The following is a 19,244-nucleotide window of genomic DNA, read 5'->3' as shown; positions in this document are numbered from 1 at the left end:
CAATTTCTATTTCTAAGACTATAGGTATTTGTTTTGCAATGGTGGACCAGTTTTCAAAATTGGAGACTCTATACCTTTTTAAGAATTCTAATAACTTCCTGATATACTTTATTGCAAGGTCCATGTGTATGACTTTATTTTGTAATAATTTACTTGGAAAGTTTATTGATTGAATGCTTGCAGTCCTTCTGACAAAGCTCAGGCTAGAGAGTTAATATTTGTGCAGACTTTGCAGGGAGAGCTCTGGAACAGAAGGATGAGCTGGTCTTCTACCACCGTCTCATCCCTGTGTCCATGTGAGGACCTTTCTTGTGCAATGGCCACTACCACTGCTACTGCTACCTCTATTGCTGCTGCCACAATTGTCACTACCAACCTGAACCAAGGTCCCATTCTGGCAGCCCGCTCAGACATGTACATGTGCTCCAGACAGTGAGGCTCACAGCTTGTCACCTATGCTGCCCGTGGTGCCTTGGGACTTGAGCCTACAGATGTGGGCACTACTGCTTGATCACAATCATATGTGCTCACTGTTACCCAGTGTACTGCCTCTGCTCATGCACATGTTCACAGTTAAAATAACTAAGAATTTCAAGATGGCACAGTAGAACATTAAACCAAGTGGGAGCCCTTCTGGTAGGAAGTGTCCTGTAAGACTATACAAGTTGTACTCTCATGAACCTGTCAGTAGGATAGAGACTCTTAGTAGCCTTGTTTAAAAAAATTAGAAAACTAAGGTTTGAAAAGTCACCTGCCCAAGGTTATACAGCTAGTAAACAGCAGAGCTAGGGATTAAACACAAACATATCTAATCCGAAAATTAAATTCTTAGTTATGTGCTGAGCCATATAGAAAAGCTCACTCCGTCATAAACTTCTGGTTGGTCACAGAAACTGCTGATGGCTTATTCTGTTGGAGCAGTAGCACTGTCTTTCTATAGGGTAATGTCTTATTCCTAATTCCAAATAAAAATTAAAATTAAAAAAATAGGTCTGTGGTACTGACATCTTTAGTAGATTAAATGTTATAAAATGAATGCATGGTTGTGGATGTGGCTTATTCCTTCAATTACAGTGGTGGAGGAACCATATAAACCATACTCCAGGGGTGCACTAATCAGATTTGAATCCCAGTGGGGCCACTAACTTACTAGGTGACCTTGGACAAGTTGCTTAATTTCTCTTTGCCTTTTTCTCCCACCTGTAAAATGGTAGGAACAATAATATCTACCTCATAGGGTTTTCACTGAGAATTTAGTGAGTTAATTCCCATGAAGCACTTAGTAAGCTGCCTGGCATATATATTTAAGTGCTTAATAAATGTTAGCATTTGTATATCTTTAATTTTTTATAATAATTTTATATTTGTAGGTATGAGGAGTGAAGAGAAAGAAAAATTCAGGCATAACTCAAAATTTTAACAGCGATTACCTCCAGGTGATGAGATTGTGGATTTAAAATTTTTCTTTACACTCTTATGTATTTTCAAAATTTTGTGTAACATATATACCAATATTATTATAATACAAAGAAAAATAAATTCTATTTTAGAAACTTAAAATAATATTTCTTACACTTACTCCACCTGGAGTCATCTACATTTCATCCCTATCTCTCTCCACACAAGCGCACACACACACACACACACACACACACACACACACACTCATGACAATACACATCCAGAGAAATATATTCACAGATCAATCACACTCTGTTTAATCTGAATTTCAGTAAACAAAAAATAGTTTTTTAGTATAAGTATATTTCAACTATTGCTTGTCCTTGCAAATAAATGGCTCAGCTGGGTTTCAAACCTGGGCTGTGCAGCTGTGGAATGTGGGAGGATGTCAAATATGGCATAAAATATACTTACACTAAAAATTTATTTATTGTTTATACGAATTTCAAATTTAACCAGGTATCCGACATTTTATCTGTTAACTTAACTTCTTAGGCCCCATTGATAGACTAATTCTGATTTTCCTCTGTTTTTCTAACCAGATCTAAATATAACCAATGGAATGAATTTTTTCAAATCTTTTGATTAGAGTTGGCAGCTCAATATTACTCAACAAAAATAAAACAAAATGCTTCACGATTCAAACATATAATTTTTGCTTCCCCTCCAGCCCTGAGTTATTGTTCTATCATATACACAAACACACACAAAACCACACACTTGGGAACATTTCCCTCCTTCTCCACCACCTCATCATCTCCTCATCTCTTCCTCATCATAATGACCCACCATTTCCATTCTTGTGGTCTATAATATTTTTTTAAGGGAGAGAAGGAAACAGAACTAAAACATCATACTAAGGAAGTAAAGTAAAATAGTTTGAATCAGAGTAACATAACCTGTTTTTCTTGTCCCTTGTGTCTGTGAGGTGTTTTTTCAATTACTTTGTGAGTCATGGTCCTTCCTATGCTTTGCTGAATCACAGATAGTCCTTATGTAAATGCTCTAGTGTCAGTTGTTATACTGATAAAGAACTTTTTTTTTTTTGAGAGCTAAATGAGCCCTGAGCTGAGTTCTTCATTCCTTTGCTGCTTGTTTCTTTGCTCATCATTTTCACTGGTTTCTTTTCAGCTGAAGACTCATGGGCATTGCCATGGGTTTTTAATTTCCCCCCATATATGTATCATCATGTTGGATCTTTTCCAAAACATGAAAGGGTAGGTATTATTTCCACCATTTTAAGGAAACTAGACTCAAGTAAGATGTCAGACATGGGACTAGCAAGCCTTGGGGGAAGAATTAAAGTACAGGTATTCTGACTCCCAGAGGTCTTTACTGGTCAGTTATGGGGGTTAGCTTCTATAGTATCAAAGAAACAGACACCTTTATGAAGGTTGACCCCTGTTGGAAGAAACATTGACATGAACTGTAAAGAGGTTCTCTAGTTTATTTCCAGTTTAAAACAATTTCTTATTCATCTCATCATTGATTCCTCACAACACAAACTCAGAAAAGTTCTCATTTTATTTTCCCCCAAAAGTGGAAGAAAATGAAGTTCAAAAGGTTATGAAACTAAAACTACCTCACAACTGGTTGGAAACCAAACTGAGAGACATTTCTATTTTTCTATGCCAACATATAATTAGAGAAAGTAAAATAATGTGTTTCAAATAACATTGTAAGTGCCAAGGTAAGGGACTGTGTCTTTTTATTTTCTTACTCCTCCCCCTGAACTCTAGTATACGTCTCACAGGCATTAGGTGTTCCAGCTCTGTTCATTGCTTCCAATTAAGTATTTCCAAGTGTAGTTACTTCTGACTTAATACCAAAAAATAAGGCTTGTCCTTTGGACCTAGAGTCTTTTCCCCTCCCAGCAGCCATGAAGTGAAGAAACAGATCATCTAAAGTGAATTTCTCTATTGTTAGACATCAGGAAAATCCTTTAAATACATTTTGAGATAGAATCTCCACACATAATAGTGACAACTTCTTCCTGAAGTAATTAGAAATGATGAAGAGTATGGTATCCACCTTTATTTTTAATCAATTATATTCCGAAGAAAAATATGACATTTTCCAGCACTCTGTAAATGGCAATCTCAAACTAAATCTCAATTCCTAATAATATAATTTCCCTAATACATGATTATATAAGCTAAAGTAAAATATCCATCATAAAAATGTTAAAATTGTAGAGTTTCTTATTTTACAATTTTTAAAAATCACTTTTCGGCCTTCTTGGTCATGTATGCTGACTTTTTACTATAAAGGTTGTTTTAATATCAAAATAATGATATTCTATGACCATCCTCAATAGCCAAAATTCTACCACATATATTTTCTTCTGCCACATACATAGCTCTCATTAAATGAAAAGAAGTGAAATGTCCAGGAAATCTATTAATATTCTTTTTCAAAATATCATGTTCCATTTTATCCCAATATTACAATTATTTACCCATCACTAAAGACTCTTGTTATATTTTTACTATTTCTCATTCTTGAGTCTTGATTTAAATTCACCTTTTTGCTTGCTGAACTCTATCTTCAAGTTATTTTTTTTCTTTTTTCTGTTTCTTTTTTTTTAAACATCTTTATTGGAGTATAATTGCTTTACAATGGTGTGTTAGTGTCTGCTTTATAACAAAGTGAATCAGCTATATTCAAGTTATTTTTAAACAAGAAAATTATACAGATGGTATATTTTCTGAGAACTCGCATGTCAGAATCTCTTTCTACTTCCTTTTTCTCATTTTATAGGATTATTGGACCATAAACTTTCCCAAATAATTGTATATACATTATTGCCTTTTATTCTAGTGTTTTTGTTATAGAGTAGAAGTCTAAGGCTGGTGTGATTTTTATTCTTATATAGGTTACCTTTTTGGTTTCTGGATGAAGGTAGGAAATCTTTATCCTATAACTTTTTTTCTATTTTTTTTTTTTTTTTTTTTTGCCAAGAGATCTAGATGTGGTTATATTTGGCACTAAACTTTGGGAAATTATGAGCATTTTCAATGTTCTCATTCTGGAAAAATGTTCTTCCTCTATAAATTTGATGATTGATTCTGTTCCAATTGTTCTTTTTTTTCTTCCTCAGGAACACAAATTATTTATTACCTGAATGTCCATTTTCTGCTCTCCATGTCAATCATTATTTCTAGTTCCAGCCCAGGTTACTTTCCTCTGCATTCTGAAAGATCTCATCAGATCTATACTCCCCAAAATCACTTATCTCTGTTATTTGGTGTCACTTTTTCTTTTTACTACTTCTATGTGGATTTTATATGTTATGACATTTCTGTGATATTTTGAATTTTCTTTAGTGACAGACAACTCTTTCGTTATGTGTACTCTTATCACAGCATATTTTCCCCTTATGTTTGGCTACTTTTTTTTTTTTTTTTTTTTTTGTGGTATGCGGGCCTCTCACTGCTGTGGCCTCTCCCATTGTGGAGCAACAGGCTCTGGACGCCCAGGCTCAGCGGCCATGGCAGCCGCTCCGCGGCATGAGGGATCTTCCCGGACCGGGACACGAACCCGTGTCCCCTGCATCAGCAGGAGGACTCTCAACCACTGCGCCACCAGGGAAGCCCATGTTTGGCTACTTTTGTTTAATAAGATCATGTCTTCTTGCATATCTTTGCTGATACCAAGCACATGTCCTAAAATTTTTTGAAGAAAACTTTCTGAGATATGTCTGTCTTCTGAGTTTATATATCATCTGATTTAGAGGACCTTAACCATGCCATACAGTTAGATGCAGGATTAATTTCTGATCTTACAAAGAGAGTATATGAAAACTACATCAACCACCCATTTTAGAGTACCACCAGCTCCAGCATTCACTGGTGCCAGTGCTCTTTCTTTCTCTGTTTAAATTGCTTTTCATTAGTCCATTCCTTGTGTGATAACAAAATACCATAGATGGGGTAGTTTATAAATGGCAGAAATATATTTCTCACAGTTCTGAAGGCTAGAAGTCTGAGATCAGGGTGCCAGTATGGTCCGGTGAGGGCCTTCTTCTGACTCAGACATCTTGCTGTATAGTCAAATGGTGGAAGAGGCTAGGGATCCCTGTGCACACTCTTCCGTAAGGGCCTAATCCCATTCACGAGAGCTCCATCCTCATGACTTAAGCACCTTCACCTACTAATACCACCACCTTTAAGGGTTAGGATTTCAACTATAAATTTTGGGGTACACATTCAGACCATTTAATAAAATAACTACATTTTCATAGAACTTTTCATCTTTCCTGTGTCCCTAGATAGGATGGTGTGCTGGACAGTGTGGCTTCTTTTGAACACACACAGAGAGAAAAGACTTGATGGGTCACAACTGGATGGTTCAAACTATAGTTTCTATTTGGCTAGCTTTATTCCCTGGGCTAGGGAATCACAATAGCAGTGGCTTTGTCGGAATTGTTGGGGTTCTCCACACAATTCTGGTTCAGGGATATAGCTTGGGTCATCTAAGAAGTTGCTTTTTAAACCAACCAACCGAACACTCCAGTTACTGAAAATTACTACCAGAATTTATAATTTTTCTTATCCTTCCTTAATTTCTGGTGATTTTGCTCCTTTTGCCTTTGAACAATACCATAGACTCAATTTTTTTCATCTGCAATATGAGGATAATAACATCTAACATAGAGGGTTGTTATAAAAATTAGGGAAAATATATGTAACACTATGTACAGGGCCTGGCTCATAACTAGTAGATATTATTTTTATTATTATTATCTTCATGCTTACTTTAAGGGGAAGTTGGGAGAGGAAGTATTAGGCACTACTGATATGACACTCTATTTGTTCAATTTTATGGTCACCTTAAGCTAAAGCTATTTAACACTAAGGGAGTTATGATAAATTTGTAAATATGATTTCAGGCAACTATTTTTTACCTGTTTTTGAATAAAACCCCTTTTTGTAAAAAAAAACACTTGTATTCTTAACAAAATATAAATAATTAAAAAGCACATTAATAAAGTATGCTAATATACTTTCAAGTATTACTTAAGGTTGATTTGAAGTCTAATCAATTGAGGGTTTGCTATCAGGGAATCAGAATTTTTTTTAAAACTAGTCTTTTAAATTTTAGAAAAGCAAAAAAGTCATTGTATTTAAGACTTAAATATCAGGGCTTTACAAAGACAGTCTACAGATTCATGTCAAGGCAGAATCATGACCGACATTCAGTGTTGGGCTCTCTCTCAGTAGTAAGAATACAAACTTTGATGTGGATCCTTCTAATTTTATATACAACTCTGTCATTTACCAGCTGGGTGACCTCCAGTAGTTTACGTTCTCCTCCAGAGCCGAGTTTTCTCATTTGAAAAGTATTTTGCTATAAATGTATCTGAAACCCTTAGCAGAGGATCTATACATTTTTATGCTCAGTAATTTATCTACCCACCTGTTTATTCATCCGTATATGCTTTATATGGAGACCGAAGTTAATTCCTGGTTTCGATGCCTTGAAATGTTGGTAAATATTTCTTCTGAACCTCAATAGGATTAGTAGGACCCCTACAGAATAACCCCAGAGACTGAGTGCTAGGAATGGGTTAAAGAATAGCAGGTTCAATGGACTGTCTAACCATCTGCACACAGTGCAAATCAGGATGTGCTTTTCTTCCACTCCTTTTCATGAAAGCAAACTAACACGTTTCTGTGACAGACTGTGGAATAAGGATGACATCTTCATACATGCCATTACCAGCATCCTCTTCTACTGAAAGGGTTGTCCAAGGAAGTGAAACAGCTATGGAAGGGGAGTGGCCATGGCAGGCCAGCCTCCAGCTCATAGGGGCAGGCCATCAGTGCGGAGCTAGCCTTATCAGTAACACTTGGCTGCTCACGGCCGCTCACTGCTTCCGCAAGTAAGTTTATTAGAGCTGTTGCTAGTCTTCCTTACTCAGTTATTGATTACCGTCAATTTAGTGCTGGGAAGAGTTCAATCTCACCAGCTTAGCCTCTACTCCATTCTGGATGGACCCTGTCCCCTAAATACATTATGGTTGCTCTATGCCCCAATCATACTCATCCCCTCACCCTTCTCTCCGTATCTATCATGTTTGGTTTGCATCATTCTTATGGCTCTTACAACATATTCTCTTGTAGCATCATGACACCAGTGTGATCTTTTCTACTATACCATAAATTATTTTAGTTTAAAGACTATTATACATGTAACAAATTTAAACTCTTCTACCTATTTAAAGAGAAAATTCAGCCAGTTTAAAAAATATTATTCCATCTACCCTCCAACTATCAACATCCACCATCACTTTAGTAAGTGATGAGAAAAACATCAAATAAGAAAAAAGAAAAAAATCAAAGGTATCACTCTTGAAGCTCTCCCTTCCAATTGCATTATCCAAGAACTGTGTGGGCTTTTATGGACCAGAGAGGTGTGTGGATGGTGAAAGAGACCAGCCAGCCTTTATCACTGCCCTCATAGAATGTAAGACTGATCACACACAATCTAAAAGGAGCTCTCTGCTTGGGCTTTCACAGTTGTAGCTCTTAACACTCAGCTATATCACTTCACATACACAGACATGCACAGGCACGCTATTGCCCCAAGACCAGGGACACACTATCTTTTCTCCCTGAGGTTTCACTATCAGGGTACAGAAAGTTTTTCCTTTTAAACCCTCAAAACACAAAAGCTCTGAGTAAAGCCCTGGCCAGTGGCACTGTTCACACACCCTTTCAGAGGAAACTATCCTTGGTGTGTCTAGGAGGTGCTTGGTCATCCTTCTGTGGTAACACCCAAATTGTTTCAAGATGCCTACACCTTTATTTATGGAGCAGACGTGCAATGAGAATAACCTAATGAATTTAAGGTGATTGTCACTCTCTCATGAAAGAAGAGAAAAGGGACTCACACAAATTCACAACCCTGAAAATAACTAGCATCATGCCTTAGATAAACTTGAGTCTCACTAATTTTTCAAGGCTTTCTGATTTTTTTTCATGTTTACAGACTCCTCCAATCTTCACACTTGTGTTTGGGAGTGTCATCTATTTTGCTTTGTAACTGATCTTTGCTTATATAAATTAAAAATAAATAAGCCCAGAATGTCAATGCATTTAGTGAAGAATATAAGCTATAATGACTGAGATACATTTTCGGCAGGTCCAGTGCCATCTCTGTGTGTTGGCAGACCTACATGGGGATCGGCCATTGAGTTTGATAAAAATAGAGATAACTGGTGACCTTGATAAAAGAAACTGTGATTATATGATGGGAATGGGAATGAATTCAAGAGAGAAAAGAAGGAGAAGGATTGGATGTAGTGAGTTTAGATGCCACTTTCAAGGAGTTTTTAAATGAATGGGAGCAGAGAAATTTGACAGTTGGGGGTGGTTGTGGACTCAAAGGAAGGATTTTTTTAAAATATGAGAAATGTAATAGCATATTTTATGCCAGTAATAATAATAATATAAAAGAGTTGGGAAAGGTAATGATCCTGGAGAGAAAGGGTTCCATTTTGCAGGTGATATAATTTCATGTAACTGCATAATACAGTGTACTGTTGTGAAGGAAAAATAAAGATTCTTTGAAGACAATTTCACAATTGTCCAAATACCTTTAAATTTTTTATGTTTTTTCCCTACAAAATTAGTGTATTTTAAAAAATTTTGTTTAAGACAAATGTTAGTACCTTTATGTCCATGAAAAATGATGCCAGTCTTTGTGAAACAAGAGTGTGTAGGGAAAAAGTTCTTGACAGGATATCATGAGACCTAGGCCATCTCTCTCTGACAGTAACCAGGTGGATATGTGACTTACCTGGCAAGCCATTTAACTTCTTAGTGAGTCATAGTGTTCTTATCCACAAAACATATTGAACTGTGCCTAGGAATGGAGACTCCCTTTCTGGTTGATGATGCATGAAGAGATGGGTATTCCTGTTTTGTCCACTCCATTAGCTTACAAGCTCCTTAAGGACTGAAGTAACATATGTCTTTGTAGCTTCCAGAATTCTATTTTTCAAATGAATGCTTCAGCCCTAAGATTTCTGCTTTGAATAAAATCTCCCTTTAAAGTGTAAATAAGTAAAACACATGAGAGGCACTTCCCTGGTGCCGCAGTGGTTAAGAATCCGCCTGCCAATACAGAGGACACGGGTTCGATCACTGGTCCAGGAAGATCCCATATGCCGTGGAGCAACTAAGCCCATGCACCACAACTACCGAGTCTGCGCTCTAGATCCTGCGAGCCACAACCACTGAGCCCACACGCCATTACTACTGAAGCCTGCATGCCCTAGAGCCTGTGCACCACAACTACTGAAGCCCCCACGCTCTAGGGCTTGCGGACCTCAACTACTGAGTCCATGTGCTGCAACTACTGAAGCACGCGTGCTTAGAGCCTGTGCTCTACAGCAAGAGAAGCTGCCCCAATGAGAAGCCTGCACACTGTAGCGAAGGGTAGCCCCCGCTCACCACAACTAGAGAAAACCCACGTGCAGCAATGAAGACCCAACGCAGACAAAAAGAAAAAACAAATTATATACATAACCAAGTGGAAATTAAAAAACAAAAACAGATGAGAGAGGAGCCCTCCCCATATCCCAATCCCTCCACCCCTAGGCTCTGCCTGCTCATGCCGAGGACCAGCCCCAGCGGTACAGGATTGCCTGAGGGGAGGACGGCGTCGGCGAGGACAGAACTCAAGACACCTCTTCTTGGGTGCAAGGATCTGACATTTTATTAGCAAAAAGCTGCAGCATTTATAGTTCTACAGTTCCTTATTCTTATTTTCATAACATCTTTTTAATCTTTCACAACCTTTCTGTTTTTGAGCCAAAAATCTTACACAAACAATAACACATTAACCACTTTAACAAAAAACATCCGTTTACATAAGTGGTTCACACAATGATCTCATTAATGTTTCCCTCACACAGTCTCCTGCGGTGGAGCATATTCCGATCACAGCTCCTGTTGACAAAATCAGGCACAATCTCTTCGGCTTTTCACACCTTGGTGATTTCACGTAAGCTATTTTCTTTATAGGTCAGTACCAAACAGTCCAAATCCCACCGGGTACTTTATGTTCTACCTTCACAGGCTTGCCGTTCCACTTCCAGATCGTATCTCTTCCTATTGTTGGCCATCTTGGAAAACACCGTACTGCAAAACCTAACCTATTCTTAAAATATCTGCAATAAGCTTTATATCTATTTCTTTGCATAGCTTTATCTGCATCTTTAAATTTTACATATCCCATGATCATTTTAATTCTAGCTATTTCCCACATAACCCAATATAGTTTCTTATATACCCAATCTACAAAAAATCTTCCCCTATACCAAAACCAAATATTTCCATTTTACTCTATACTGTGGTCTAAATTTAAATCCTGCATTACAACATAATATGTTGCATAGCAAAAATACCCCAAAGAGCATCATTTTACAACCAGGGAATTGCTTGGGGAAATCTTGAGGGGAACCACCTCTCGGGAAGCTTTGCTTTCCCATTTTGTACCTTCCAGTACTAGCTTTGCTCAGTACTGTCAGCCTTGGCTTTGCACAGACCTCTTGGTACATTCAGAGCTGGGTCCCGACATGCTCATCCCTGGGGCAGTGCAGAGTACTCTGCAAACTACTGATCTTTCAGGTTTTTCATTATACTTAAAAGTTATGATTCACCAACACAGTAATACTGCATGAACAAGGAACTCCCCTTTCTGAATTCTCTTCTGTGTGATTTGCTTTTAAATAATTTTCTTCTACATAGAGAATTTCAAGTTTCTATATATTTCTAGTCATTCTTGAAAGGGATAATTAGACAAAGAGGGAACTGGGCTTTAGATTAGAATAGGGAGGTAAAGAGATGATAGGAGTAGACAGAATTTGCTTGTTATGTAACCTTGTGGTAGAGAAAAGCATCTGTGTTAAGGAAGAGCCTCAAAAATAGTAAGAGGGACTGACTAGGCCAGGTCAAAGGCAGTGGGAGCACTAACAACATGACACTGAATAGGGCTGCTTAGCCCTTGAGTATTGGGGCAGGGTATGGGCCTTGGGTGGAGAAACAATCCTGTGTACATATGAGGGTTTGTGAAGCAGACAAATTGCACTTTATCTCAAAGATCAAGGTAAGACCCAGTAAACAAGAACTGACAGGTGAGTCATAAAATAAGAATGGATGGAGTGTCTCATATAGAAGGAAAATATCTCTTATGGTGCATAATATCCAAAACAAATCAAAATTAATTTCTACATACTTCACTGAAATTATAGAAGAAATCAAATTTGAAGAGTTTCTAATAAACAAGGAATTAAAATATTAGAAACTAATTGTATAGTAGCCATTACTATTATTATTCCAAACATAGCATGGAATTCCATTTAGTTACTGTACTCTCTTTAATTTTAGAGTATGTAAAATATTTTAAGGGCTTTCACACTCTCATTTGTATCAATATTTTAACCTCTTTTTTCCATAAGGTCATCAACTGCAAATTCTCTCACCATAGGGATTTTTCAGGAGCATAATTCCAATAGTTGGGGAGAATATGGTCTCAATCTTTTTTTAAAGGATACCGTTAAGCATCACACATTTTACCCTTTATATTTTGCAGACATAAAGACCCAAGTCAATGGATTGCTACTTTTGGCACGACTATAACACCACCCGCAGTGCAATGAAGTGTGAGGAAAATTACCTTTCATGAGAATTACCATAGAGAAACAAATGAAAATGACATTGCTTTGGCTTAGCTTGCTACCCGAGTTGAGTTTTCAAATGTAGTTCAGAGTTTGCCTCCCAGATTCATCCATAAAGTTGCCATCTAAAACAAGTGTATTCGTCACAAGGTTTGGATCCATTGTAGATGATGGTGAGCTGTTCAACATAATTTACTTAGTACAATTTTATCTTGGGATCTAATGAGGCATCTAGGGGATACTGCTTTAGACTCTTCATTAAAATGTGGATGTTTCTAATGTGTATGGCTCTGACAAGAACAAGGTACTGTGGGTTAAAAAGTAAAAGGAATCAGATACCTGTCCTTGAGGAGTTCACAATTAATTGGAGCAGTGGTGAGGAAAGGGAGAGGTCAATAACATGATGAACAGAACAGACCATTTTAGATACTATAAGGAACAAAATGCTATGGGAGTACAAGGGAGTAAAGGATTACAAATTGTATATTTGCCAGACGTAAACACTCCCGGCTAGCATATACTTCATATACTTTTTTTGGTATAAATTCTTCCTAATTTTAATGAGGATATATAATGATCATAAACATGAAAGTGTTTTGTAAATGTTTTTAGACTCAGTTGTGTAGTATTCTCTCCTCCTAACCACTGGCCTTACTCTCTGCTGGTGTCATATTGTTGCTGTATCTTGGGCATTTGTTTTGTTTCTCATGTTTTGAAACACCTGAAATAACATGCAGGGGTCCCCAACCCCCAGGCCGTGGCCCGGTAGCAGTCTGTAGCCTGTTAGGAACTGGGCCGCACAGCAGGAGGTGAGCAGTTGGCAAGTGAGAGAAGCTTCATCTGCTGCCCCCCATCGCTCGCATTACCAACTGAACCAACGCTTACACCCACTGGTCCATGGAAAAACTGTCTTCCATGAAAACGGTCCCTGGTGCCAAAAAGGTTGGGGACAGCTGCTATACAGCATAGAGTAGGACAAATAGACCTGTGCAGCTTGTACCCTGGTTTCTTCTTGAGTAGCTTTTGGAAAATCAATGAACTCCTCTGAGCCTCAATTCCCTTACATGGAAAAATGTGAAGTTGGACAAGATCAGTGTGATGAACCCTCTTCTCATGAAAAAAAAGGGCATACACACACAATATTGCATGTAGTTTTGAGGGTTCCAATAACTCTTGAAGAGCCACAAATATGATATAATATTGGGTCATGTATGTGTATTGTTCCTTGCACGTAGGCATTTTTGACACAGAAAATAAAATTAGGCAATAATTAAATAATAAAAATCTTAATGCTTTTGTTCCTAGGAATATACAATTTATGTGTCTTCTGAGTCTTAGATATAACTCTATTCAAAGAACATGTTTTTCATTTTTACATTTGTTTTTGTAATAGGACCTACACAAAATAGACTTCAGCAAGCCAGGGTGGAAACCATAAGCACTGATGTGTGTAACAGAAAGGATGTGTATGATGGCCTGATAACTTCAGGAATGTTATGTGCTGGATTCATGGATGGAAAAGTAGATGCATGTAAGGTAAGTCCAAAGTCAAGGTCAAAACTTTAAAAGGAAAGTTTCCATTAACTGTTTCTAATTTGGGCATATACTTTACCTGGGAGAAAAAAATGACATGAATTTTACCAAAGACACAGTTTGCTTAAATAGACATGATAACAAAATGATTGTACTGAGTGTTTACTATGCCAAAACAATGCTAAGCACTTTCTATACATTATTTCATTTAATATAATGAGATTGAAGCATTACTATAATTATCCCTATTTTACAAATTAGGAAATTAAAGTCTATTGCTCTAAATTTCTGGTTCACACAATAACTCTTATGGTCTATTGTTATTTTCTTAAGCAAATTTGGAATCAAAAGACAGAGAAACCTCTCCTCTGAAGACCACTTTATTCAGCTCTATCATCATCTCTCATGTATCTTGTTTTTATTCCCCCACCTCCAAATCTCTCTTTGTCCCTTTCATTCTTTCACGACTGACACCTGAAACCGATTTTGTCTCCATCCCAAGGCCTGCAATATTAACGTCAACTCATTTAAATGCTGGATTCTTAGTTCCTAGATCTCCTAATCTCCAGTGATCTTCACTCCTCCTCAGTCACCTATTCTTAGGGTCACACCTTGAGCTTTGTCACCAAAAACTATTCCATTTCCAGCAACACTAAATCCCCAAGTCATCCTATTTAACAACAATCCTCAATCCTTCTGCCTGCTTTTCAACTACTTCTGTTTCTTTGGCCACACTCTGTTACACCCCAACCTTCCAACCCTCACCCCCCAACATACACAACTTACACATATATTCTTTGTGTCCCTTCTCTGTTTTATTTTTATCTTTAGCTCTTGTACCATTCAGCACACAATATATTTTATTTAACTGGCTTATTATCTGTCTCTTTCGCTAACCTAGAATGTGAGCTCCATGAAGGCACACATTTTAGAGCATCTATTTTATTTTACTGCTGTATTACCAACACCTAAAACAGTGCCTGGCACAAATATTTGTTGGCTGAATATCATCCTTCAATTTCATAGAGACCTGTAGAGCACAGCTTCTCTGCTATTTCACATCCCATTAATCCTTTCCTTTCATCTACCATCCACTTGTCCAATTTAGATTTCACTGTGATCTTTTTTTTTTTTTTGGCCATGCCTTGTGGCATGTGGGATCTTAGTTCCCCCACCAGGGATCAAACCCCTGCCCCTGCAGTGGAAGCATGGAGTCTTAACCACTGGACCGCCAGGGAGTCCCTGTGATCATTTTTTAAACACTTTTGCTAATACCCCAAGCCCATCTGATGCTCTCTCTTCCCAGTATTTCTGTCTGACAAAGTCCCAAACCTGGAAGAACTCAATTATTTAGTCTCTCTCTCTCTCTGCCTGTATCTGGAAAGTCAAATGCTCCTGGAAAAAATACAAGAGAACCCATGGTTCCACTATAGGTTCCAGATAACAAAACTGACAACCTTACTCTTTTTGTTAGTTTGTTTTTTTCTAAATCTACCTTTCTCTGAATTCTTCCGCCATTTTCTACTTTCCTTAACTTTCAGTTTCTCCTGCCTGTTTATTCTCAACTGATGATTTTGTTTCCCAATTTTCCAAGAAAAATATAAGTCAAAAGAGGGGAGTTTCCCATCTTCCCAGCACCAAGCATACAGACATGCCTTCATCCGGACCCTTGTCATCCACCTTCAGCTTAGATCACAACAGAGGAGCTGCCTCTTCGCTAAGGCTGGTCCCTTCTCCTTTGCTCCATTTCTTCTTCTTGCTGGCCTCTGGGGAACTTTACACTGGCAATTATGTCCTCTCTCTATCTTTTCAGACTCAACGTTTCTCTTGTAACTAGATCCTTCTCTATTCAGATCTCTTAAGTTAGGGAAAAAAAGAAATAGCCAATTCTTTTTTGACCCATAATGCCTCCAGCTAGCTTCTCATCTTATCTCTTTACCACCAAATATTTGTGAAAATGTCTCTACCCATGGTCTCAATTTCCTCACCTCCCACTAACCCCTCAAACCATTTCAATATGGTTTTTGCCCTATTACTTCATCAAAATCTCTCTTCCTGATGCTTTCAATGAACCACTAATGACGTTATACAAATTTTTTGGTCTTCTTTTTTTTTTTTTTAACCTCTTAACAGCATTTAATAATGCTTACCACTCCCTCTTTCTTGAAATATCGTCTTCCCTTGGCTTGTAATGATTTTCATCCTACATCTGTCTGCTCCTTCTCTGTCTCCTTTTCAGGCTCATTCTCTTAATCCCATCTAATACATGTTAATCTATCCTATGCCTGTTTCTTTTTTCACTCTATACTTTCTCCCCAGAGAATCTAATTCTCTCTCATACCTTCAATTATCATCTTTTTGTTGATGTTTCATACATTTATACTTTTAGTCCTAACCTCCTTTTTGATCTCCAGACTTATATATTCTATTCCTACTTGGCAGCTCCAGTTGGATGTTTCAAAGGCATCTCAGATTCAAATGTTGTACATGATTCTGTTCTTATTCCCCTCCCCACCTGATCTTCTTCCTATGTTTTGTATCTCTATGAATGGAATCCCCTTTCATTATGTTAAATAAGCCAGAGTCTAGAAATCATTCTAATTTCTCTCTTTATCCCATATCCAATTGATTACCTAATCCCATGGGTTTTACCTCCTAAAATCTCTCTCCACCATCTCTTGCCTTTCTCTCTTCTCTCAACCTCTCTCTCCTCCCCTTCCCTTCCCTCCAACCCCCAACCACATTAACCATCTAGTTTATCTCCCTTATATTCATTCTTATGCTCCTTTAGTGCATTAGTCAAATGAATGTCAGGACAGTTTCTAACAAGATGTAATCTGATCATGTCAACCCCCTCCTTAAAACACTTAAAACTTCAGTGGTTTACCTTTGCTTTTATCTTATGATAAAAATCAAAACCGTCTGTAAAAGACCCATAGGGCTCCATATAGACTAGTCTCTCCTTACCTCTATGGCCTCATTATGTACCACTTGCCCCGTTGCTGTCTTCTCTCCAGTCCCCCTTTCTACAGGCCTTTGCATATGCCAGGCTCCTTCATGCCCAGAGCATTTGTCATGCTGTTCCCTCTGTCTAGAACACATTTTATCCACACCTTTCTTTTCATGATTTACTCCTCTTCTTTTAGATATCAGCTCAATTACATCTCATCAAGGCAAACATCCCTTTCCTCCCTGACTAGTCGAATCCCCCATTGTATGTTTCCATAGCACTTATCACAGTTGTCATTTTGCATATTTGTAGGCTTATTTAATATTGTGGTTTTTTAACCTAAATGTCAAGCTCTATGAGCATAGGGACCGTTCATTTTTGGTAATTGTTTTATCCTCAATGTCCATCAGAATGCCTGGGACACATAATAGGAATTCAATAAATAGCTGATAAAAGAAAAAATAAATGAAGGAGGTAGAAGAGGCACAGAGAGGTTACCCTGTGTATCTTACCTCAGGTCACACAACCAGTAATTAATAGAACTAGACCTGAAACTTGGGCAGTTCAACTACTGAGACCACAATTTTAACCTCTACACTTACAACTGTTTATTTACTTAATCTTCCTTGATCCAAAAGAGATTTAATCTATATAAAATTCAGAAAGCAAACATAAATTAGAACTAGGTGAGTAACAGAAAAGGAGACCAGTCAAGCTAAGACATTCAGAAGAGATCACAGAAAATTTCTACCTAGGCACAAATACCAACCTCATGTTAAATATTTTAGATAAATGCTTACTAAACCCCATGCTTAAAGGGTCTAATAAAACTAGCAAAAAAATCTAGGGATGCTGAACCAGAAATAATGTAACCATTCCATATGAATGAATGTTAGTCTTTCTAGAAAACAATTCACTTTAAAGTTTAGCACAAAATTTTAACTCAGTTGAGAGAAACATCATATAATCTATCTCTAGTTTGGTTGCATGTTCTGTGTACCAGTTTCCATTTTTCCTGTGGAAGAGAGATGACTGCAGTGACCTTCCTATTGATGTTAACAATTTTAAATATATTTTTTTCTCTAGGGAGATTGTGGTGGACCTCTGGTTTATGATAATCATGACATCTGGTACCTTGTCAGTATAGTAAGTTGGGGACAATCATGTGCTCTTCCCAAAAAACCTGGGGTCTACACAAGAGTGAGTCAGTATCGAGGCTGGATTGCCTCAAAGACTGGTATCTAGTGTGAATTGACCATGAATTTTATCCACGGCACACAGAGCTAAAACTCCTGCATATTGTGTATTATTTATATTCTTGTGGTTTGAATCAGTGCTTGTGCTGGATGTCAAGAAGTCCTTCAGAGTCAGACCAATCTAATATCATGAGGTGGACTTTGTATACATGTGACAGAAGTATTTCTCTACCCTAAGCAAAGAAGACACAGCAAATGACAAATAGCACCAACTCCTCACTCACAAGAGAAACTGTGATCTTATTAATCAGATGAATATTTATAAATGGTTTCCCCCAAGTGAAGATGGGGAACATCACTTTCCACAGGATATGAAGAGCTGCCAGGGCTGTCAAAATCTTACCTCATACACTACTTGGAGCACTTGGGATTCATATAGCAAAATATCAAACAGCAATCATCCCTGAGGATTCAGGGCTTCAACATTCTAGGACTGATGACTGGACATTCAATGGCTAGAATGGAGAAGTGTGGGATTTGTAATATAATTTGAACTCTAACCTGGGTTTATAAATAGTAATACAGATCATTATCATTAACCATGAGAGTCACCATTTAGAAGATGTTTAAATGTATCTGAACTTGCTGTTAACATTGGGTTATATACACAAGCACTAGCTTCAGGATGCATGTTGTATTGTTACTAAGCATTTCTGATTTATTCTCTAACAGCATCTTGCCATCCATGCATCATTTGGAGTTAGATCAAAAAGGAGAATAAAGACAACTCTTGGGAACACTCTTCCATGGGTAGAAGATAAAAGGAACCAATGGGACCAAGGCTAGAAGAGTTGAGTTTCAAATGATTAATAACAAAACAAGCACTCTAGGGCTTCCCTGGCGGCGCAGTGGTTGAGAGTCCACCTGCCGATGCAGGTGACACAGGTTCGTGCCCCGGTCCGGGAAAATCCCACATGCCGCGGAGCGGCTGGGCCCGTGAGCCATGGCCACTGAGCCTGTGCCTCCGGAGCCTGTGCTCCGCGATGGGAGAGGCCACAGCAGTGAGAGGCCCGCATACCGCAAAAAAAAAAAAACAAAAAAAAAACAAGCACTCTAGATTTTTGTTGGGATGAGACATCCAGTTATTTATTAAGATATACCTACATTAGCATATGGTGCTTTTATAAGTCTTCAGTTCTCTGTCAAGTCAGATGCCTACCAGAATGTCAGGTTAGGAGAGTTGATTTGTACAAAGCACTTAGGATAGTGCCTGGCATATATTATACATTATATAAAGGTTTGTTATAATGGAAAGGAATGTCTCTATGAGTTTTAATGTAAATAAACTTAATTTGTCAAATGAGTGAATGACGTTGGGGCTTAAACCAGCCCCAAGTCTAGGGGTGGAGAGCACAGG

General features: G+C 37.8%; 1 protein-coding gene across 1 annotated transcript; it reads left to right on the top strand.

The window, feature by feature from the left end:
• Window positions 1-316: 316 nt before the first annotated feature.
• On the top strand, window positions 317-17,876 carry TMPRSS11F (transmembrane serine protease 11F; the record flags this gene model as incomplete). Its single annotated transcript, XM_079919816.1, is given in 9 exon segments — window positions 317-432; window positions 4,337-4,362; window positions 7,144-7,345; window positions 12,064-12,127; window positions 12,131-12,199; window positions 12,203-12,234; window positions 12,236-12,321; window positions 13,542-13,684; window positions 17,718-17,876. Coding segments are annotated over 9 exon segments (897 nt in total).
• Window positions 17,877-19,244: the final 1,368 nt, after the last annotated feature.

The sequence above is a fragment of the Stenella coeruleoalba genome (genome assembly GCF_951394435.1).
Source record: "Stenella coeruleoalba genome assembly, chromosome: 4".
Lineage (NCBI taxonomy): Eukaryota > Metazoa > Chordata > Mammalia > Artiodactyla > Delphinidae > Stenella > Stenella coeruleoalba.
This window is presented reverse-complemented; position numbering and strand designations above follow the sequence as displayed.